Raw genomic sequence first — 24,380 nt, 5'->3', positions numbered from 1 at the left:
TCTACCAATATTAACTTGTCCCAACCTATTATGTCATAAACCAAAAGAGTCAACAATATAAATAGAAGAAGACATTTCATTCATTGAATAAATTTTGAACATCCTATTACAAACATATCCCTTGCCCACAAATACACCCCATTTAGTGAGTACAACATTGTCTGATTTGAAGACTAGTTTGAAATCATGTTTATTTAATAAACTAACTGAAATCAGATTTTTTCAAACCTCTAGAACATACAAACATCATGTACAATCAAGATCTTATCAGAAGAAAACTTCAAATTTATTGTCTTAGATCCCATGATTTTTTTAGTGGTTGTATTCCCCAAGAAAAGTTTTTGGTCATCTGTCACCTCTTTGTAGTTAGAGAACATTGACTTGTTGTTCAAAACATACCTAGTTGCACTAAAATCAATCTATCAATTATTATTACTTTTTACAAAATTGATTTCATAAATCATAGTGATGAACTTTTTTTCAATCACATTAACTTGAGATCCCTTTTCTTTGTCTTTCTTGAATTTCCTGCAATCTTTTTTTAAAGTGACCAAGTTTTACCGCAGTAGTAGAAATCACCTTTATTTTTCTAACTTGTCTTCTTGAACTTAGTCTTATCAAACTTAAAATTTCCCTTACCCTTTTTCCCTTTTCCATTTGGTTTAGACGTGTCTGCCTCCACTATATGAGCCTTTGAAGTTAATTCAAAATGCTCATCCTTCTTTCTCAAAGACGCAACTGTTCTTCTACTCAAAGATGGTGGCACAACTCCTTGAAAGTGAGTTCTTCCCTTTTGTAGATAATTTGCGGTAGTCTTTCCAAGAAGGAGATAATTTGTGGATAATAGAATGGTTGTTGAAAATGGTATCCATTTTTATACCTTCTTGAACTAATTGACTGATAATATACTGAACCTCGTGAACTTGATTGAGAATAGATTTATTATCAATCATTTTAAAATCTAAAAATTGACTTACTAAGAAATTTTTGGTGCCTACATCTTCAGTCCAAAATTCGACTTCCAAATTCTCCTAGAGTTCTTTTGCAGAATGTATGTTTTGGTACACATCGAACAATGAGTACACTAATGTCTTTTGAATGTAGTTTTTGCAGATGTAGTCATCTTGTTCTCATTTCTAACGAAGATGAGCATTAACAGATGTTTCATCTTCTGTCTCTTCAGGCCTTGGAGAATTTAAAATATAAGCAACTCCAAGAGTTATCAGGAGGAAGTGCATTTTCTATTGCCATTTTCAAAAGTTATTGTCATCAAAACATTCCAATTTGACGAAGTCTTGACCCATGTTTTTTCAAATTTGAGGCCATTTGAATAGAGGATAATAAAATTTTAAAATTGTTGGTAAATAATTTAAATGAAAGTTCTTGAATATGACAATAACAGTAAAATAAAACAAAACAAGAAATGTTGAACTCGGGGCATGAGATCGTTTTCTTTAAAAAGTTATTCGCTCCCAACTCAAGTAAAAATTCAGTTTGCAAAAAGGGTTTTCAAGATACAACAAGCCTAATCTCTTAATCATAATCCGTCATCTTGCAAAAACGGAGAATTTCCTTGATAACTCAATTGAATAAATATCAGAAAACTAAAGTAGAAAGAAGAAATTAAGAATTTTGTATGATGAAGAAAGGCTAGAAATTTTGTATATTTTGATCTGTGTCTACAGATCTCTTTTTATAGAAATAAAGTGACTTTTCAAATAGTCATCATAACTATTTGTCTCAACAATAATATGATTGGATGGTTTGGATCTCTCTAGATCTGATCTAATGGTCATAGGGTGAAAAGGCACACCCTCTCTTGGGTTTCTGAAGAGTGGTGACCAACTTCCATGATGTTGGTTTAGTCCATCCGATTCACCAAACAAAGTCTTACATCCACTATAATCATCCAACAGTCAAGATCAAATCTCGGTGTTTGAACTAGCAATTAGAAAATACTCCCCAAGCTCTTCGCAATGATGTGTACATGCAAAGTGTAAAGTGCACCTCTAAAGCGCCTTAAACACCTTTTTGCACGACGCACGTGAGCGAATGCGGAGATGAGCCACCAATTAGCAATGAAGTGTAACCTCTAAAACACATACTAAATTACTTATTTGAGAGGTCTCATATAACCTTAAGAAGAGTATTATATTTTTCCGATGTGGGACTATTTATTTTAGGAGATAAAATCCTAAGTTCCACACTTTCTCTAAAAATACAAAATATAGAAGTACCCTTCAACTTACAAAAAACCCAATTTAACCCAAAAACTTTAAAAACAAATGACCTATTTTTTTATTGAATCTAATAAATATTTATTTTATTAAAAAAATAATAAATATTAACACTATCTACTCTCGTGTATTTGAAACTTGCTAGTTTCCTGACTTAGCCTATTACACGTTGGGAAATTTCTACCATAGGATCCAGTCCCACCGAAAAAGGGTGTGAGGAAATCATGTGATACCAAATTGAAAAAAAAAAAAAAAAAAAAAAGCTAAGTGAATTCCTATGACACTGTTCAACAATGAGTTGACATGGAGGTATACTCAGAACCTTAGATGCATTTTTCTCAAGAAACGAATGAAATACATTTATGGTTATAAGCACACCTCCACTTTAGCTCAGTGTCGAACACAGTGCCCTGCAGAGTCACTCTATAATTGTTCAATATATATATATATATATATATGATTCCTCAATCCCATCATCAGTCCTTGCCATATAAGGGTCATCAACCTTTAGCCAAAAGAGGTCGGGTCAGTAGGAAATGCACAGTCAAGAAGAACAACCAAGAGGAGGCCAACATTGTTGAACCAGGCCCTTAGTGAAGCCAAGCCAGGAATGGAAGCAGAGAACATTTAGCCAACCTCAAGGACTGAAGGCAGCAAAGAGAAAGCCTACCCAAAAACTAATAAGGAGCATGTGTATGCTAGAACAGAGGGAGACATTGACAAAGGGACTTATTCAGAGCAAGGTGCAGACATTGCTATAGGAGGGAGGGGGGAAAACCCACCTGGTGCCCAATGAATTTTCCCTCCTAGAATATTAGGGGTCTAAATGACCCTGCAAACACAATGAGGTAAAAAACCTCAATATGGAGAAGAAGTTAGTCATCATTGGCCTAATTGGGTTAGTAGCCAGAATGCAGATATAATCATGAAGAAAGTTTGCCCCTCGTGGAAAAGGATTGATAACTACGATAACGTCATCAATGGCAGGATTTGGGTTTGTTGGGAGCCAAACATCGTGAACGTTCTCCTCGTTAGTAAAACTGATCAGAGAATCCATGTCCTTGTCAACTCTAAGGGAGACAATGATTGTTTCCTTTCTTTGATCTATGGGGACAACAAAAGAGTAGATAGGAGAAGGCTTTGGAAGGAAATGGTTGATACCTCTCTTGTAATGAGAATTCCTTGGATTCTCATGGGGAACTTCAACTGTGTCAAGAATCAATCTGAGAAAGTGGGTGGAAAGAACATTAATTTTGTTGCCTCTAGGGAGTTTACTAAGTGTCTTTCTAACTGCTGCCTCATTGATATCAAAGCCTTTGGGGCTAGGTTCACGTGGAATAACAAGTATGAATCAAGGAGGATTTGGTCCAAGTTGGATAGAATTTTGGTTAATCCCGTGTGGGTGGATGATGAATTCAATGAAGCTGAAGGGTTGTTTATGCCTACTGACTTATCGGATCACAGCCCATGTACAGTGAATGCCTTTAGAGTTATGTCAAAGGGGAAGAATCCATTCAGATTTTTCAACTATTGGACTGAGGAAAATGACGTTTTTATTGTTTTCAAGGAAGCTTGGGACATGATAGTGCATGGGAATCCTCTTTACAGATTCACCATCAAACTCAAAGTTGTCAAGGCTAAGTTGAAAGCTTGGAACAAGGCCAAGATTGAAGACAGATCTAAATCTCGCAGAGAAGCTCGTAGTAGGCTAGTTGTTGTCCAATTCACCTCACAAGAGAATCCTCAGTTTGCATTCCTTGCTCAAGTAGAGAGAAGGCTTTCTAATGTTATGCCAATATCCTTAGAATCCAGGAATCTAAGATTCAACAAAAATCAAAGAGTCAACTGGCTAAAACTTGGAGACAACAACAATGCATTCTTTCACCACTCTCTGAAAGCTAGGAGGTCCAGAAAAATAATCACTAGCATTGTTGGGAGAGAAGGTCATATTATCACTGATATTGCAGATCTAGAATTGAAAGTAGTTGAGCACTTCAAATCCGTTATGGGCTCCAACAACACGAACAACATTCTGGGCAATTAGGAGAATGTATCCTTCTCTAAACATCTTTCTAGTCTGGATCAAGATCTTCTCGTCGTGGATGTTCAAGATAGTGAGATTCATAGTGCTCTGTTCAGTACGGATGGATTCAAAGCTCCTGGCCCTAATGGATTCAATGCTTGCTTCTACTGAAAAGCTTGGAACATCATCAAATCAAATCTCTTTTAAGGCTATCAAGAGCTTTTTTTGGAAGTGCAACATGGTCAAAGAAACCAATGCAACAGCTATATCCTTAATTCCTAAAATTGATTTACCTAAGGATCTTTCTAATTTTAGACCTATTTCTTGTTGTAATGTGTTTTATAAGATTATCTCTTAAATTCTTACTGACATGACCAGTCAGGTGGTGCACAAGCTTATAGGGTTGAACCAATCAGCTTTCATCAAAGGAAGAAGCATATCAAACAATATTTTTCTCGCCTATGAGTTGATCAAAAACTATCACGGGAAGAAGACAAACGCCAGGGGTGCTGTCAAAGTGGACTTGAAGAAAGTGTATAATGTGGTTGATTGGAAAGCTGTCAAGTCTACCCTTGTAGCTTTCAAATTCCCTCAGATCTTAGTTGGGTGTTGGAGGTGCATCTCGAGTATGTCTTACACTATCTCCTTCAATGGCTCATTTGTTGGGTGGTTCAAGGGAAAAAGAGGTCTAAGACAAGGCAATCCTCTGTCTTCATACCTATTTGTTCTCATTATGAAAATTCTCAACCCTCTGTTCCAAGAAAAGGTCAAGTGCAAGTCGTTTGACTTCCACCCCAAATGTGTGAAACAGAAGATTACTCATTTTTGCTTTGCGGACGATCTTCTCATCTTCTTCAAGGGTAATAAGAAAAGTGTTGAGGCAATTCATTCGGTTCTTATTGAGTTTAGCAGCTTAACTGGTGTGGAGGTCAACCCGGATGAAAGCTCGATCTTTCTTGTTGGGGATAATAGATCCTTAGAAGATTATATTGTGAATATTCTAAGAGTCAGGAAAGGGAATCTCCCTATTAGATATTTGGGACTCCTTCTTTCTTCTAGTCTCTCTACTAGACATTACTAGCCTCTTATTGAGAAGTTGTCCTTGAGAATAAACTCTTGGAAAGGCAGATTCCTTTCTTATGCTGGAAGATTGGAGTTAGTCAGATTGGCTCTTCTTAGCATCAAAGTCTATTGGTGCAATTGCTTCATTCTTCTGGCCAAGGTTGTCAAGGAGATGGAAAGAATTTGTACTCAATTCTTATGGGTTGGGCCTGATAGCCAGAAAAACTATAGCTCAGTGTGTTGGAAGGATGTGTGCAAACCGACTGTTGAGGGATGGCTAGGCTTAATGAGCATTACTGAGTAGAACAAGGTTTCAATCACATGTTCTGCTTGGATGATTTCTTCGAACCAAGACTCCCTTTGGCTAAGATAGGTCAAATCGCATCTTTTGAAGAAAAAAAATTTGGACTCTTAAGATCCCTGAGAAGGTCTCCTGAAACTGGAGAAAAATCCTCAAAGCTAGATACAATGCCCTCAAGAACATTACTCATTTCATTGGCAATGGATGCTCCACCAAGATTTGGGATGATCCATGGCATCCTGAGTCACATGTTCAATGAGGATCTTACCTATGACTCAAGAGTTGGTCCAAGGGCTAAAGTCTCAACCTTGATTAGGGATGGTCAGTAGAGAGTCTCGGAGGGAAGAGAAGGCTCTTTGCCAGAGATCTCGCATCAGCTTGATCAAGTTCCAAACTACTATGGAGTTGGTTTTTGCGCTTTCATCTATCACCTTTGGCAAGAGAGGTGCAATCGTATTTATCAAAACAAATTCTAGAAAACATCCTTGGTGCTCCATAACGTCTTGGAGGATATTTGGATTAACTTCGAAGATGAAATCAACAATGTTAAGGAATCGGATCACAGCAGGGCCTCCATGCATGCTTGGGACTTCCAAGCATCTTTCTCTCACAGAAGAGGAACCTATTGCTCTTGGAAAAAGCCACAAACTGGTTGGTGGGCTCTAAATGCTGATGGTGTTCTTTCCCCCTTGAGAGGTGGCTATGGAGCTATTATTAGGGACAATGAGGGTACTATGATAGGTGCTCTTGCTGGAATGGACTCTCCAAAATCAGTCTTGCATCATGAGCTGCAAGGAATCCTCGAAGGGATCCATTTAGCTGCCACCCATCCGTGCACTCGTATTGAAGTTCAGTCTGATTCACTTCTTGTTGTTTGCATCATTAACAAAGTTTGGAATCCCCCTTCGCATGTTCACCATCTGTGTTTGGCTATCTCAAGGTTCATCTCTTTCTTCCATGAAGTTGTTTTCTCCCATGTGTTCAAAGAAACTAACAGGACTGCTGACCTTGCGTCTATGCAATCTGTTGTTGGCTGCTATGTGCTGGATTGTAACTCTATTCCTATTGATCTCTTGTCGATCCTTGATCAAGATCGTAGTGGTTCGTGGTTCCTAAGGTTGTAGCTAGTTTGGGTCTACCTTGACGCAGATAATCTTCCAAAATAAAGTCTTTAGGAAATATATTTTTTATGGAAATTTTGTATGCTTTCATTAAGAGCCATTGTTCCAAGGACAGTATACAACAGATTGTATATCGAGGAAGACAAAAGAAGATGCGTGATTCTCAATTTTATGTTGGAAGGTCTGCTTTAGATCTTGATAGCTGTGGATTGTGATGAATTTTCACAGTAGGAGACAAGTTTAGAGGGCCAATATTGCCACACCAACTTTTTTCTGTAATACATTAGAGGATGAAACTAAATAGGGAGTGGACAACCTTTCTACCTCTTCCCCCAAATTTGTTCCCATTCTTCACCGTTCCCACCATACAGACAACAACGAATATGTAGCAAGCAATCTCTCTTACGGTCAAGGTATTGAACAAGATCCAGTAAGGGATTCTAGCAGGAAGTTGAGGCCCATGGTGTGTGGTTGAGTTAACCCTGTGTTAAATGGTGTGCACAAAAAAAGAAAAAAAGAGTTATCTTACATTAATATAATTTTTTTTTTTTTTTTTTAAAGTCTTGCTAGAGTGAACTCATGATTGGACCTCATGGCGCACTCCTTGAGATGAAAGTGGATAGGATCAGTAGATGCTTTTTCACTCATGGCTCGAGAAAAAGCATCTATGGTTTCCATACACTTTCACGTTAGGGTGTGCAATGAGAGGTCCATTCTTGGGGTCACTTAAGCATTACTCCTTTTCTTTACATGGGTAAGCTGGACTTGAACTCAAACCTCAAAGTTGCTTTGCAATGTGCCAAACCAACTAAACTATGGATCCAAGCCTTATTTGGTGTCATAATTTTACAAAAATTGTTGTACTACAACAAACAACAACAACAACAAAGGTGGGTATGGTAAATGACTTCCCTAAGTTCAGTACTTGGCATGTTGAATGAAGGAACGGATTCATTCAGATAAAACCAAAATTTTGGGATAGATGAAATATGACAGCACTTGCGTTGTATCATTGGAAAAATACCACAGCATCAGGAAAAAAATCACTATTATCAGTATGTGAATTGCAGCTTTTTTATAATTTAATTTGAAATCAGCGAAAAACATAGCACTCGACGTTCATACAAGATTTAGGATGCAAAACTGAGCACTTGTTCTCTATAAGACAGGTGAAAGTTTGGCACAACAGGCAAGGATGAGAACAGAACCGCCACTTTAGATCTGTTCAAGACCGGAATTGAATCTCTGACTTAAATGGTGAAAAAAAAGGTCGCTTCTACTCCACAGCCTAGCAACTTGAAAGCAAAATCCCCAAGCAGATCACAAGAAAAATCTCCTGCGGCTAGTATCCATCTCCGCCTAACATTCACAAAAATAAACGTAAATGGGGGGGCAAATAATAAGCTTATGAATCAGATAAAACTAGATAAATTTGGGAAAAGAAGTACAATACCTTGTGAACCCACTCGTATTCCCCTCCTTTGGTATCAAATGTTCCATGCTGCAAACTGATCAACTTCAGTGTGAAACGGGGACCACATTCCTGCAAGTTTTGGTGGGGTAAAGAGAGACAAATATACAGAGTCATCAGCCAAAGCAGTTTTCATATCAAATCTTGTAATTTAGCCTCTACTAGTACATCTTTATTAAAATCAACCAAAAAAACAAGCAAGTAAAATAAATAAATCAGTAGACTTCAAACCTGAAGGCGTGCAATCATTTTCCCTTGAGGGATGTTCTCGCCATTTATGTCCTTGGGTTTCTTAGCTTTTTTGTCATTCTCTTTACTTTCTTTGTTTTCAAAAATATACCTGGTAGCATAAAAGAAACAAAAGTTACAACATTGCAAAATCTAATACTCAGACCCTTGGCCAAGAATGCAGCATTCAGCACAAGATATGGACTATAGACAAACCTATGGTGGCGAAAGAATATAAAATCCCGCTGATTGTGGAAAGTTACAACTCGTCGTCCACGGAAATTGGGATCTTGAGGGAAAAGTGATTGTATCAGCCTTAAGAAAAAACAATTCAACAAAAGAAAATGTTAAAGAAAATTCAGGAAATGTGGACAGTTATCAAATGAAACTAAAATATCATGATGTCATGTTTGAAGTGGAATACGCTACAAGGACACTCTTTTAATAAGAAGTGGCCATGTTGGATACTCATGTTGGACACACTGATGCACTTTTGAAATATTCTTAATTTACTTTATTCAATTTATTTTAACTATTGTTTATACATAGTCAATATGGTTTTAATAAATATCAGCTTATGCATATATACACTTCTCATATTGTAAGCTTAATTATTGGGGGGGAAAAAAACCTAGGGGAACTTGTGGTAAATGTGCTGCTCAAGTAAAGTTGTTGATTTTGTAACATTTTTTTCTAAATAAAATTTAATTAAATATTATTGAAAAAGTAGGTAGGCAATTTAATTGATAATTAATTCAATGGGCCCTCATCATCAAAGCCTTGTCCCAGAAATAATTCATTCAATGGGGCGACTCCGCTAAAGGTCCCACTCCACGTAACCCTTTTTTGTACTATTTTAATTTTTTGTTATTGGTAAGCTGGCCTTGAACCTCTGAGCTATGGCTAAGCCCACTTTTTGAAATTTTTAGTTCAGAAGATCACCTAGTGACCAAAAGGAACCTTTTCTCCAGGTGTTATTAAATGTGGGCAAAAGGGTGATTACTTTCCAGTCTTTTATTGGTATCAACAAAAGTAAATTTCAGCAATCAACTCCTTGAATAAACAATCTTTTAAAATAAAAAAGTGAACACTCATTTAAATAATACTTACTAGCCTTTCCTACATTTATATTAGAGTCGTGATGAATGCACACGGTCATGGTACGTGGTTGGGTACGCAGCTGATGTGGCAAGGGTACAGAACCATAGATCGTTTTCATCAGGATACACATGAAAAAGATGTGCGGTTCTGTGCCCTTGCCAAGTCAGCTGCGTACCCAACCATGCACCAAGACCGCATGCATTCATCATTATTCTTTATGTTAAGAAGTTAAACTGTAAAGGGTATTAGAGGAATTCTAAATCAAAATAAATATTGTATTCACAGTTATGTGGAAATACTTCATGTCAGAGAAAAGATTTTCAGTAGAAAGCTGGTTTTATTAAGACCACATCAATTTGTGCATTAGATGTTATAACTATAAGGTTTTAAAAAATTTCAAGAGCAAGATGTAGATGCATTCTTTTTTAAGAGAGATCAAGAGAGCGACACATGGTCTAATATAGGAATAAAGTCGTAGAAACTTAATTGTAAATTATTTGGTAATTTTGATTTGCTAGAAATGAAAATATCAAAATGCCACTAATAGTATAGGACTTATAAAAGGGGCATTTTAGGAAGAAAAATGTTAATAGAACTAAAGGAGTCATCCTCATTATATGATAGAAGTTCCAGAAAAAATATAGAATAAATAATGTCGTTTGTAGGTAATTACTGTGACACACCATATCCTGCAGGCACCAAACATGTGTTGCGTCCCAGTTATATGGCAAGTAGAAACACACTTCAAATAATATTATCTTCAGTCACTGGAAAATGAAGAAAGAGGTTGATACCTTCCAACACGATGTCCCAGTCGTGTTGTAAAGTTGTTCAAAACTAGCTCAGGCTTGTGACTAGTTGGATTACCATGATTCTGCAAAACATAGCAAATCAGGGGCATAAAAAATACACATCAAAATTCATTTCCTTCACAAATATATTTCAAATGCCACAATAATTTTTTTTTCCTTTGATAAGCACCCATATAATAAGTATACTATGTTCCATTTAAATTGTTTAAGAAATAAGAAAATTGATAAGGTCAATGATCATAATTCACAACTAGCTCGTGTCTCACCGCAACATTTTTCATCAATAGATTATAGATCTTCCTTTTTGAGTCTTAAGTCAAAGTCCTTTCATCAAGACTTTGTCCCTTCATTAGGGATTTATGGGAGAAAGACACCATCACATATTATATTTGTAACTAAAACCATCCTTCCATAATTTTTATTACACTAATGCTGGAGTGACATTGGATTCACTGCGGTTTTTACAGTTCTTCCATAAGTAGAAGCAATTTTTATTTTATTTTATTTTTTTGAAATGTATAATATATTGATTAGAGAGGAAAACAAGAAACAAAGAGGCCGAGAAAGCCTCAAGAAGAGCTACAAAGAAAAGAAAAAAACAGTGTCAATGATTACATAAAGAGTCCCATCTAAAAATAAAATCATCAAAAGTAGTCACCGCGAACTCTATATTATGCTTTGACCAAAGGTATAACAAACCCAATATCTCCAACAAACCTGCAAGAGAGATACTACTCTTATTATTGAACACTCTGTTGTTTTCTCGTTCCAGACCCCTCAAGCAATAGCCGAGGAAGCATAGCCCAAAGGATCCTTTTTCTGGTGTAGAAGGCATTACTGGTTCACTCTACTAACAATGAGGAGAACTTACGAGAAGGGACCCAGTTAATACGGAAAAGACCCAGGAAGGTTGACCAAATATTATAAGAAAAAGAACAATGGTTACAAAACGCAAAAAATTAAAAAGAACGCATACAAAATGCACTTCCCTCCTTACCGACCCTGCTCCAATCCTAACGAATCAGGGCTACTATCCTAAAAATAAGAGTTTTTAAGTAGGATGATCAGATTACCAGAAATAGGAAAAAATGGTAAACTTGGAGGATACCTAGTTTGTCATTGTTTCAAGAAATCTTCTTTAAAATAGAACATTCTGCACATATTCTGGTACTTCCTTCTAGAATGGACAAAACTTGCACAACCATTATAATTAGCCCGTAATGAACATACCTTATCGAAAAAAGACTGGTTGAGGTAACCAGCCATAGAACAAGTGTCGAGTTACAAAATGTAAAAAATTAAAAAGAACGCATACAAAATGCACTTCCCTCCTTAGTGACCCTGCTCCAATCCTAACGAATCAGGGTTACTATCCTAAAAATAAGAGTTTTTAAGTAGGATGACCAGATTACCAGAAATAGAAAAAAAATGGTAAACTTGGAGGATACCTAGTTTGTCATTGTTTCAGGAAATCTTCTTTAAAATAGAACATTTTGCACATATTCTGGTACTTCCTTCTAGAATGGACAAAATTTGCACAACCAATATAATTAGCTCGTAATGAACATACCTTAATATCCTTACGTAAAACAAGATTCGATAGCTTAAAATGTGCAGTAGGTCCATCAGGTAAGCCAATAACCAGAAGAGCATCTGCAGAACGAACAACAAGATGTGAAGATTAAAACACCCACAATGACAATAAAAGAAAAAAAATATATGGGGAGAAGAAGAGCCTGAGACATGGGCTTTCTCTCACATAAAACCTCCCAATATGATCAGGCACCTCATCTTTACAGTTATATTTGACCAAGACATGACCCAATGGATAACAACTTAATAGCCCTTCAACACAATCTGGAGACCTTGATGGCCTTCCAAGGAGCGATGCTAACCTGGTTCCCTACGGCTAGTGTGGACAACTATTATAGAAGTGAAATCCTTGTGCCTTGCATATTCTACAATCTGCAAAAAGAACAATATCACCTCTTCCAGAACCAGGACTCAAATTGTTAAATAACAAAAATTGGTATCATCTTCGAAATTCAAAGCACCTTTTTCAAGTCATAGGTTCCTCTCTTATAATAGTGAGCATTTGGGATCACCGAGAGTAGTTCTGAAACAAATGCAGGTCCTCTCTGTAAAAAGAAAAATGTATAACCAATGATGGAATTAAAACCCCAGACAATTGCTCGCAGAAGAAATTTACTAAAACATGCAAAAGACTCAATTTGTTAAGATGTAGGATTATTCGTGAGAAAAGTTGAAGGAAGAAGGGGGAGGGGAGAACAAATTCAAAGAAAGTGCCATTCATGGTCACCAACTGCAAGTCGCCTTAGTGAAATTTGGTCTTAGTGGACCAGCTAGGTTTAGAAGACAATGTTGAGTCATAAAGCCCTGATCTCCAAAAGAATTACACCACTCTTTGCTGCCTTTCCTTTCTCGATCACAATATGCATTTATGTGATACTATCATTAGCATCACCAAATAACTTTTGTTGTTGGAAAGCACTACTGCAAAAGCTAATCTCAATAGTGTTTTTACAAAAATTACTGAAAAGTTACCAAAATAAAATCAAACACATCTCTATAGGAAGGCTGATTTGCTTCAAACATTTAAACAATCTGGTAGTCAGTTTACACCAGTCCCAGTTTACACCAGTCCCATTCTGCCTTCACAAGATATCGATAAAGGAGTACACATTCTATCTTTGATATCAATGTTGTCAAAAGCTACGCCTAGGCCCCATTTGGGCCACCTAGACTGCTTAGACCCACCGTTTTAAGCAGGGTTTCAAAAAGTGAGGTCAAGATGATAAATTTTGTAATATTTTTATAGAAACCGTAGTCTAATGGTTATTTAATCAATTTTAAAACATGAAGAGTCTCTCAAATATTCACCCAAACTTGGAGGGCATGTCTAAAATTAAAAGATATTGGAGAAGGGGAATTAAACCGCTTGCATATTGGCCATTACATGATTTTTATTTTGCTTAAATGCATAAGTGTCATATGAGGTTGCATGTGCCAATTTGAGTAATAAGACATCATGGCATATGAGATTAGATCATTATGCCATCACACACATAAGTATGCAATTGCATATGCGATCACATTCTTGTCCATTGGATATTAAAAAAAATTATAATACTCATTCCCCCCCCCCCCCCCCCCCAAAAAAAAAAAAAAAAAAAAAATTGTACAACACTAACCCTTTTTTTCAATAAGTAACACTAACCTATTTCTATTCTTATTTTAACTCACTTCTACACTTATTTTTACCTCCCTTTTTAAGTTCTTTTTTTTTTAACAATCTAATTGCATATTCTACTCTTCAAATCATTTGCATCAAGCTCAACAAGAAAGAGTCAAGAGTCAAGAAGTAAGAATAAATTATATTTGAAAGAATCAATAATTCAACATTCAAGAAGCAAGATTTCTTGGATCGATCTATCCAAAATTTCAGTTTATACATTCTACCTACTTGTTAAACGTGAAAATTAAATACACAATAATGAATTAGAAATAAAAAGATTATAAAAAAATTAGAACTATTAGTGATCATTGCAATTTTTCTTATTTTTATTTTTATTAGAAAAATACCAATAAAAAAAAATTGGTGATATTCAACACATACTGCTATTGTACAATCACACATGCGCACAAATATGCTAATTGTACATCACCTCATAAGCTACTCGAAAATTTTGCTTATATGTTAGCTGTGTTGATTTACCAACTTGCTCCGTCTGTAGCTTGGAGCTAACTTGGCAATGACGACTTATATAATTCTCTTGCTCCTTTTTTCTTGTATGATGATCTTTACTGCATATAAAAAATTGAAACATTTATCTTTTATGTCACTTAAGCCCTGCCTAGACCTCATCTAGGCCTTAGGGGTCCACCGCCTATTATTGACCCATTTTGACACCATCTAGCCGTAAGACTGCTGATGTCTGCCATATGGATGATAACATTAACACCTGATCTCTTCTCATATTCTCAAACCAGCTCCTTTTGGATCTTATTGCTCTGATATGAATTTGGTTTTGAAATAACTAGGGTTAATTATGAGAAAGTGAAAGGAAGAAAGGAAAAATAATAAGAGGAGAAGAAGAATATAAGAAAGAGATAATGAGAAATAAGAGTAATACAATAATATCCCTAATTAGTACCATAGTGACTAAGAAAACCAAATACTACAAAGCATGACACAATCACCCCCAGAAAGTCCTAACATTCACAACCAAAAGTTCATTTAATGCTGCAGAAAGATAGAAAGCAGAATAGCTTCTATGTTATTTGCAATGACATTTTAACAAGCATTAAAAAGAAGAAGAAGAAGAGAGGGAACATACACTAGAATTGAAACGACATGTAGTGATCAATATCTTTGAAATCAATTCTCGTTTAAGAATCGAACTAAACTCATCTGCATCATTTCCTGCAAACAGCTGCATACATACACAGTGAAAGAAGAATTATGCTAAACAAGAAAAATAATTAAATATACTACAAAAATGAAGTAATATGACAAAAATGAAGTAATATGACCACTAAGATATAATCGGCTCAAGCTTAAATCAAACATGTAATTTCTACAGCTTAGAACTATAGCTCAGTTGGTTTGACAAATTGCAAAGCAACCATGAGGTCATGGGTTCAAGTCCAGCTTACCCATAAAAATATATATATACTTTCTACGCCGTATGAGAGATACCCTATCCATTAACTATGGAACAATACATATAAAATGAATAACTATGAAAAAACCATACATATGACCTTGAAAATTCCAAATAAGCTTTTATATTCCCATCTGGACGGGCAGAGCTAGGGTGGGCAAGAAGGGGCAGTTCGCCCTCCCCCCCTACTTTTTGGATAATTTAAGCAGCCCCTCTACAACTAGCCATTATTTGAGATATCCCATATTTCCAACTAATGATTCCACTTTGATGGTGTTGCCCCCTTCCCTTCCACTTAATTTCCTGACCACACAATTTGCGTGCCCTCCCCCCCACCCACAGTTTTTTGGTGCTTTGGATATCCCTCTATTTTTATGAATATTGGAGATATCCCTGTGTTTTCAAAACATTTCCTTTTTTACCTTCTTGCCCCCTCCCCTTTAATTTTTTGAGTGATTTAGACACCTTCTATATTTTGATTAATATTTGACATTCCATGTTTTATAAAACCGATGGCATGCCCCTTTGACTTTGTTCTTCTTTTCTAGACTAGTAGAAAATTACCTAAATGCCCTCACATTCAACCTCTAATAAAAAAACCTTCAATCTTTCTTCCTAAAAACAATTTCCTTCAAGCTCGAATCCTTTGGTAAATTAATTTTAATCTATTTAACCTCATTTTCAATCCATCATTTTGAATCGCACCTTAATCCCTTAATAAAAATTCTAAAATATTCTATCAAAAAGTCTCATCATCTTTCACTTCAAAAATCCTATCTTATTTTTTAGATTTGAAGGTTAAAGTAGAGAAATCTTAAGGTTGAAGATTAGGGGAAATTTTACCTAATAGAGAAATTAATTGGTTGATTTTAGTTTCAAGTTGAAGACAAGGGTAATGAGGTCATTTTTGCATTCATCTATGAGAAAATATATAGGCATTTTGGTGAATATTTAAGATACCCTATGTTTTTAAACTGACAAGATTGCACCTTTGACTTAGATATTCTCTAGTATACTAATGAATTCTCCTTCCAAAATCAGTCATATTAAAGCACTTTGACCTTATCTTTTAAGTATAGTTCCCCCCAACCCAAAAGAAAATCTTGGCTCCACCCCTGCATTATGCAACATTTTTTTTATAAGTTAAATTTTTTTTTATAAAAAGGGGACAAGATGGCCCCAAGACAACTTATCAAAGAGAGCGAGAGAGCGAGCAGCCCCTTAAGTTGCCTCTAAATTACAAACTAGGTCCCATCTAACAACAAAATCTTCAAAGAAAATACCATTGAATTTTATGAACATCTTTCCCTCGAAAAAACAAAAAATCCAATATTGATAAATAAGATCGTTCAACTCTAATACGTTGCCCTTGAAAGTACGTCTATTCCCCTCCTTCCAAAGGCCCCAAAAGATTGCTCCCGGTAGAATGCTCCAAAGAATCCTATTTGAGGCTCTAAAAGCATCACACCATGAGAACCAAGACTCCAAAAGAGCCTTAATAGAAGGAGGAAAGCAACCCAAAACTCCAAATAACCCAAGAAAATGAGATCAAACCCGATGGGCAATGGCACAATGAAAAAGCAAGTGATTCGTTGACTACCCATCCCTTAAACACATCAAGCAACAGTTTGGAGTTTAGAATCCTCTTTTGATCAATTGATCCATTATAGAAAAACCTCATCTCAGGTGCCGACCCAAAGACTTCGATCCTCCTCCACACATACATTGATTGCCTCCAACAATTCCAAGAGTCCCTCCAAACTTGTGAGCTCCCAATCATTAAAATTCCTTCTAAAACCAAAATCCGACAATCTTGACGCATTATCCTTCATCAAAAAAACCCCTGATCGGCCTCCCCTTCTTAGTTGAGATTGCAAAAAGAACTGGGAAAAGCTCCAATAGAGGCAACTCCTTACACCACAAGTCTTCTAAAATAAAAATACGTCTAGTCGCTCTTTACTACGTGGCACTCACTATTTGTACACATTCCTTCCAAATCTTCCCAAAATCAGATCCTATTTCCTTTCCACACTTTCTTATGAAAAGAGGTGTGCATCTAAGAATGCCTTTCCAAACACCACAACCTATACCCCTCCTTACTCTCCCACCCAAACTCTTTTACACTATATTTCTAAGACACAATCTCTTTGCAAAGACCATCATCTTCCTCCCCAAATCTCTACAACCATTTTGTCAAAAGAGCCGCATCCATCAATGCAAAGTTTCCTAACCGCCAAGCCCCCTTTGTTCTTAGAAAAGTAAATCCTCTTCCAACTCACTATATGGTACTTTCTTCTATTCTCCTTATCATGCCAAAAGAAATTCCTACAAATCCTGTCCAACTTCAAATCCACACTCCAAGGCGAAGAAAAAGTGAGAGGCAATAAATTGGGATACTTGCAAGCGTGCTTTTAATTAAAGTTAACTTCCCCCTTGAATAGATACTTGGCTTTCTATGTGCTCAGCCTCTTCCCCATTCTTTCAAGAATTGAATCCCAAATTTCCTTGCTAGTATAGGATGCACCAAGAGGAAGACCTAGATAACTGGTTAAGTTGTAGGCCAGAATGCTAACTGGGCATAACTAATACACATCAGGGTGGGTGCACTATCAATGAGGTATTGTCACATAAAGATGAAGTGTCTAAAAATTGCAAGGTTATAGATTTTTGAAGTGTCTAAGAAGTGTAATGCATGTCTTTTGAAGTACCGGCCCTTACAATTGAATTGGTTGAGATGACCATCCAAGGAAAAAATTCAAAAGGAAAACAAAAAAGAAAACCGTTCCTTAACAATCAACTAAAATGGAACATAAGACATGCATACGCGAGAGCACACACACACACACAAACCAAATTCAAGATGATAGATATCGACATAAACAATATATACTCAATCAACATGAAACTACTAGTCAAGTTTTCCCATAAAAAATTTGATAAGCAAAAGCAAGAAATTTTATTAAGATGTGGTCGAGAAAGAGAAAAACAAGAACAAGGGCAATGCTACAAACTCACTCCCATCTGCCCATAAAATCTTCAAAAAAGACTGCTCTAAACTCCTTTCACACTTTACACCAAAAAAAAAACAAGACTCATAATTGATACGATCACAACATCTAAAGGACGCTCCTCTCCCTCAAGCACCCTTCAGTTTCTTTCCAACCAAATGCCCCAACAAACCACAAAAGGTAAAATGTACCACAAATTTCCATTGTTTCCATCCTTCCAAATGTCCCAAAGTACAACAAATGGGAGAAGCCACCAAAATAAACGCCCCAAGAGGGGAAAGTCGAGGAATATCTATGGAACACCAAATAAATGGATCTTGGCATACTCCAACAAATTCCAAATTGTTGTAAGAAGAGGCTTATATCTTCCTTTACCAATATTTTAAATGTGAAGCATAGATTGAGGCATTTTGACAATAAGCATACACTCCAAGGTGCAGGTGGAATAAGCCTCATAACCATGCCGTCTAGAATAAGAACTAGACAGAGAACATAATAAAAATAATTAATTAAATATTAAAAGAAAAAGAATATTCTAGGAAAACTAGTAAAAGAAAAGGCATTGTCCCATTTCATACGGGAAGAGATTTTTTGTTGATGTTATTCAATTTAGAATAGATTATTATTTAACTAATGGTAGAAGAAAACATTAAACATAAAAATATAAAAATATTTTTTATGCTATTATAACCTATAAGGCAGTTGTACCATAACCAAATGCACGTACAGGGTGCACCTTTAACAAGAGGCATTAAAAATGTACAGAGCAACGTGAGGTGTCGGTTTATTATGGATGGCTTGTATGCCTCTCAAGCTTTGACACACTCTTAATAATGCATAGTGCTTTGAGTAAAGCCTCCACTGAGGTGAACCTGGGCTATGTTGTTGTAACAAGAATCACACTATGGAAAAGCCCTCCCAAAGGATTCTTGCCTCTTTCTCCCTCCCAATCACAATTAGAATTAACTAAACACACATTTGTTATACTTTCACACAGAATTCAAGAAACCAAATTTTTTTAGACTTAGTGGGACCAATTCCTACACAATATATTATGGCTTGTAACATTTTCCCCGTGATTATGATGGGCATGACAATCAACTTCATCGAAATGACAATTTGAACTCTCATTATGCTTCTATGTGGAGTTCAATAAGGTATATTTAACATTTATCTTTCAAATCATTCTTCTATATTCTATAGTAAACTTGTAGTTGTAGCCTTGTAGACATGGTTCAAAGTACCCACAAAATGTTTTGATAGAACATTCTAGTTTCTACCCAAATAGCAAAAGGAGTTAGCTTCCAAAGCATCTTCCGCCTGCCACCAAAGGATGGTGATTCCCAATCAAAAAGAAGAGAGACAAGTGAACCAAGAAGACACCAAGACACCTCAAACAAGGAAAAGAAATAAGATCAAACCAGAAAAGCCACCTTACAACGATTGAGAACAAGATCCACAAACTCATCATTCCTTTTACACAGGCAACAATAATCAATAATAAAAAAACCTTTACGCCTAAGAAGATCAATCGTGGGAAGTTTGTTCACCAACCACAAGAAGGAAATCTTAGAGGAACCTTAAAAGACCAATGAAAGAAAAAGGGAAACACACATCAAGATTACCTTCGAGAGTCATGTAAAGAGAGTTTACCGAGAAACAATCATCTGAACTAGTTTTCCAAATCCGACGATCCTCCCTATCCAGCGAAAGGCCCATTGAGTGAAGTATATCAATGATAGAAACAACGTCTTGTATCTCCCAATCATTCAACCTTCTTCCAAACCCTAGATCCCACGACTCACCCCTCTCAGGAATCAAGAAGGTAGAGAAAGGCAGTCTTTTCCTCAAAGAAAAGAATACAGGCCAGGAAATAGAAATTGTAAGGGAGTATCACTGCACCCCCGGTCCTCCCACAAACAAGTACGATCCCCTCTTCCCATTTCATACCGAATGTGCTCGCTCAATGTAACACCCAACTTAGAAATGGCTCTCCACACTCCACACTCAAACTACAATCTACTCAGCTTACCCTCCCAATCAAACAGATTGTTCCCAAACTTCGCAGCAAGCAATTTCCTCCAAAGTTCCTCTTTCTCAACCCCAAAATGCCAAATACCACTTCCCTGGCAAAGCTTTGTTAACAGACGTTAACCTCCTAATCCCAAGTTGCCCCCCCCCCCCCCCCAACTTCCTCATTCGGCACACTGCCTTCCAATTAACCAGGTGAAACTTCAGATTTTCATGCATATCATTCCACAAGAAGTCCCTAACCAACTTTTCTAACTAAGATTCAATCTTACTAAGGGTAAAAAGAGACAAAAAAATGGATCGGAATGCTCGAAGGTGTTCCAGATCAAAGTCAACTTCCCCCCCTTCAAAAGATATTTCATTTTCCACAAGACGAGCCTTTTCCTAATCCTTTCCACTTTGTTAGTAGTTAGTGACAGGTAATATGATTAGTGGATAGTGACAGTTTTTTCCTTTATCATGCTGTGTAGAGTACTCACATACTCCTCCAATTAACCCTTTAAGTAAACTACTTGAGCAGCAAACCAGTTGTAAATTTGTAGTTGTTGCATCCTCCTATATCAAGTGGCTTAAATCAAATAAGAAAGAAAGGGGAGAGAGAGGAATATCAATCCCCATGAGGTTATTGGTGTCCAAGACCATTTGAGGGTGATCAACTGCCTATGAAAAAGGCGAACTTTCTTATTCCTTATAGAGTCAAAAACAAATCCTAAAGCAACCAGCCCTAATTGCAAATAAAGACCCAGTCCCGAATACAAAATCAAGGCTTAAAATCAACCATATTGCTAAACCTAAACTAAGATATCAATGATAGATAAGCAAAACTCATATCAAAAGTAAGAGAAGAGACTGAGAATCACGAACCTCTTCATCATCAGGCTTGCAAATGGTCTCATCAAACTCCCTTGTGTTCTCAATTGTACGAGGTACCTTCTTCGGTGGAAGCTACAAAGCAAATAAAGAACTTTCAATTTAGTGCGAAAAACTAATCTTAAAACTAGAAATCTCAGCTGAATCCAAGGTCTTCCTTCTATTAATATGAAAATTGCATACAATATTAGATAAGGAAAAGAACCTCTTCCCCAAGCTCGAGAGCTTTTTTCTCAGCGGCTTCTCGAGCCTTAGCCGCCTTCTTTTTATCACGCTTCTTCTCATGCTTGAGTTTAGCATGCATAGCGGATCTCTTCTCCTTGTTCTTTATCATTGATGGCAATATAGTTCTAATCTTATTAGGGATTCCTTCATTTTCTTCTTTTACAATAGTTTTGCTGTCATCCTCGTCATTCTTTCTCTTGCCACCCATATCTATAATCTTTTAAGCATAGTTAGTGAATTGTCATAAAGCAAAACTAAAAAACAGTAGACTTAAGTGGAAATTCAATCTCAAAATGTTACAACTGGTAAGGGCTCATTTCGAAGGCAGGGTTGCTGAAGTTTGAGTTTTTTGAGTTGGTTTTTGGTGTCAAATGAACTCCCATGTTTGTTTGTCCATAGGAATTCCATATGGGAGGGAGTTGGACAAAAATCTAACTCTTGTGTTTGGCTAGCCCACTTCATGGAACAAATATAACATCTTAGGCTTGGTTCAAATAAGCCTAATAGTGTAAACCTATAGAAATACTCAAATGATGTTTCTCTTACAATCCACACTCTAGGGTTTTCAGTTCAATTAAGGAAATATTAATTTAATTAGCATCAAAAGATCTGGCATGTTAAGCTACTAAATTTTGCATGACATCTGGTACTTGTAGGCTGAAAAACCCAAATTATCACATATACAATCACCATCTGAAACAAGAGCTAAAGTTGCAATAATCGCTCTTCAGCTTAAAATTTCAATAGTTTACCAAATCCCATTAATCTCCTTTTATTACTGTGTGATAAATCGCAATCAGGAGTGCACATGGTTCGGTTTGGGGGCAAAATCGGAATTGAACCAAACATGATCGGTTCTACAAATCCAGAACCAAACCGAACCAACCCAAACCAACCTTAGATGGGTTTGGTTCTCAGTTCTCCTACTTATTAATTTCAATAATTAAAATAGCTAAGACTAAGCAAAAAAAATATTAAAATTTCAACATAAGCAAAGCTTCACTGATAACAAAAACTAACGAAAATAACAACCCCTAATTAATTAACTTCAACAACATCCACTAAATGTTCTGTCAAAAGTGGGGTAATTATAAAAGCACCCCACTAATTAATATGGGCAACCCACACCATATCCCAAAAACCCAACAAAACAAATTCAAGAACCGTAAATCACCCATTTTAACCCATATAAAACAAGGAAAATGCTCAAGTAACATTGAAATTGACATCGTTTCAGACCTTGCTGAAGTGAATGTGTCTATAGAACCATAGATGCTTTTCATTAAGATACGAGTGAGAAGCATCTATGGTTATGTCATCTGTGCACACCAATGTCCCAAACGATGCCAATTTCAATGTTACTCCAGCAGCACCACTCATAGATGGCTTGGAAACAAAAGCTTCTAGGTTGCCCAATACTCCAGCACCAATGTCCCAAACGTTGGAGACCTTGCTGACGTGGATGTGTTTATAGAAACGAAGATGCTTTTCTCATCGAGATACGATTGAGAAGCATCTATGATTCTGTGATTGTATCTGTGCACACCAATGTTCCAAACGAGATGTCAACTTCAATGTTACTCCAGCAGCAGAGCAGCACGAATTTGGCTATCACTATGGCTGCGTTGCCCTTACTAATTCGTGAGAGAGACAGACAGACAGATAGAGAGATCTTACCTCCTCGATTTTCCGAAGAGGTGGCGACGGGGACTCGGCTGGTGAGGGAGACGACGGCTAGGGTTTGTTTCACCTTGAAGAAGAAGAAGAAGAAGAGAGGAGATGAAAGAATGAGTTTTATGTAATCTGTGTTTAGTTTATTTTATTTGTTAATTTATATATATACACACTCATAGCCGTTGGATATTCCACGATCCAACGGTGGATCTCTTTTAAAAAACAACTTATTTTATGTGTGTTTTAAATTTTTATTTATTTACAATTTACTCCTCAAATAATTGCAAATCGAAACAGTCAAGTAAACACCTCTCTTCCCTAGTATTTAATGCTAGGACCGTCAACGGATAGATATCCGATCGGATAATGCTATATTTGAATTCGAATCTGAAAAAAAAATATTGATATCCGAATTCCAATCCGATTGGATACCACTAATTAAGATTCGACTTCGAATTCGAAAAATATATTAGATATCCGATAATATCTGATTCGATAAATCAAATCGATTTGTAAAAATCAAATTGACCTTGCAAGCTTCGTAGGTTGAAGATTTTAAGATTGAAATAGGTTGAAGATTTAGTTTAAACTTCGAGTATAAAAGAAAAAAAATGGTCTTAAAATCATATAAACTTTAATTTTTGAAAAAAATTATGAAAAATTCGAATAAAGATTTACATCAACGTTGAAGAAATAGATTTTTTTTTTTTTTAAATCAATATTATTTTCATTGAGGTTGAAGCCGATGGATTTTGAAGGGTAAAAGAATAGGGTTTTACTGTGTGTGTGTGTGTGTGTGTGTGTGTGTGTGTGTGTGAGTGTGTGTATGTGTGTGTGTGTGTGTGTGTGTGAGAGAGAGAGAGAGTTGGATGCTCGCCAGTCGAAGAAGATGGTTGTAGAACTCGCACAGTCGAAAAAAATAGGGGGTTAAAGTTTTACTGTGAGAGAGAATCGGAGCTTGCACGGTTCCCCACCTGTTGGTTCTTGCGTTTTGGTTGGGAGAGAAGATTACATTGAAAAAACTTAATATATATATAGGGAAATGTTCAGCAACAAACATTTTGGCAAAACATGGGTTAGAGGTTTTGGAATGGGCTGAGTTTTGGTGAAAATGATCTCTACGTTGAGGAGATCATCATCACCAAAAATCAGCCCATTCCAAAACTTCTAACCCCATCAAAAATGGTTTACAAAAAATGGATGGTCTATGATTTTTCAACTTGTAAACTAGGGCTAGAGGTTTTGGAATGGGCTGATTTTTGGTGAAAATGATCTCTACGGTGAGGAGATCATCATCACCAAAAATCAGCCCATTCCAAAACTTCTAACCCCATCAAAAATGGTTTACAAAAAATGGACGGTCTACAATTTTTCAACTTGTAAACTGGGGCTAGAGGTTTTGGAATGGGCTGATTTTTGGTGAAAATGATCTCTACGGTGAGGAGATCATCATCACCAAAAATCAGCCCATTCCAAAACTTCTAACCCCATCAAAAATGGTTTACAAAAAATGGACGGCCCACGATTTTTC

The 24,380-nt window shown here is 36.5% G+C and overlaps 2 protein-coding genes across 3 annotated transcripts; one reads left to right on the top strand and one right to left on the bottom strand.

The window, feature by feature from the left end:
- The first annotated feature begins 3,162 nt into the window (after positions 1 to 3,162).
- LOC147401727 (uncharacterized) lies at positions 3,163 to 4,281 on the top strand. Its single transcript, XM_086444438.1, has one exon. The coding sequence runs from the start codon at positions 3,163 to 3,165 to the stop codon at positions 4,279 to 4,281; it is 1,119 nt and encodes a 372-aa protein (XP_086300564.1).
- Positions 4,282 to 7,775: 3,494 nt separating this feature from the next.
- MEE49 (Ribosomal RNA processing Brix domain protein) lies at positions 7,776 to 22,980 on the bottom strand. 2 transcript variants are annotated; one of them, XM_086443090.1, is made up of 12 exons: positions 22,853 to 22,980; positions 21,156 to 21,385; positions 20,945 to 21,025; positions 14,715 to 14,810; positions 12,411 to 12,494; positions 12,252 to 12,321; positions 11,927 to 12,009; positions 10,339 to 10,418; positions 8,660 to 8,758; positions 8,447 to 8,555; positions 8,198 to 8,287; positions 7,776 to 8,103 (listed from the first exon to the last, which is right to left on the bottom strand). In XM_086443090.1, the coding sequence occupies exons 2-12, from the start codon at positions 21,381 to 21,383 to the stop codon at positions 8,065 to 8,067; spliced, it is 1,059 nt and encodes a 352-aa protein (XP_086299216.1). In that variant the 5' UTR covers positions 21,384 to 21,385; positions 22,853 to 22,980; the 3' UTR covers positions 7,776 to 8,064. The 2 variants fall into 2 exon arrangements, with proteins under 2 accessions (XP_086299216.1, XP_086299217.1); XM_086443091.1 differs by having other exon boundaries at positions 21,156 to 21,392; positions 22,853 to 22,978.
- Positions 22,981 to 24,380: the final 1,400 nt, after the last annotated feature.

Source organism: Akebia trifoliata, chromosome 5, assembly GCF_017979445.1.
Source record: "Akebia trifoliata isolate Shusen 1 chromosome 5, ASM1797944v1, whole genome shotgun sequence".
Taxonomy (NCBI): Eukaryota; Viridiplantae; Streptophyta; class Magnoliopsida; order Ranunculales; family Lardizabalaceae; genus Akebia; species Akebia trifoliata.
Note: the sequence above shows the minus strand (reverse complement) of the source record. Positions and strands in the feature narration are given on the sequence as shown.

What these genes read in the sequence shown, in the direction of transcription:
- LOC147401727 (XM_086444438.1), top strand. Translation starts at nt 3,163, where the DNA reads ATGAAGAAAGTTTGCCCCTCGTGGAAAAGGATTGATAACTACGATAAC.
- MEE49 (XM_086443090.1), bottom strand. Translation starts at nt 21,383, where the DNA reads ATGGGTGGCAAGAGAAAGAATGACGAGGATGACAGCAAAACTATTGTA. An exon ending in CTCTCGAGCTTGGGGAAGAG is followed by an intron (nt 21,026 to 21,155) that starts GTTCTTTTCCTT and finishes TTTGCTTTGTAG; the next exon opens with CTTCCACCGAAGAAGGTACC. An exon ending in AATACGAGTGGGTTCACAAG is followed by an intron (nt 8,104 to 8,197) that starts GTATTGTACTTC and finishes TGTGAATGTTAG; the next exon opens with GCGGAGATGGATACTAGCCG.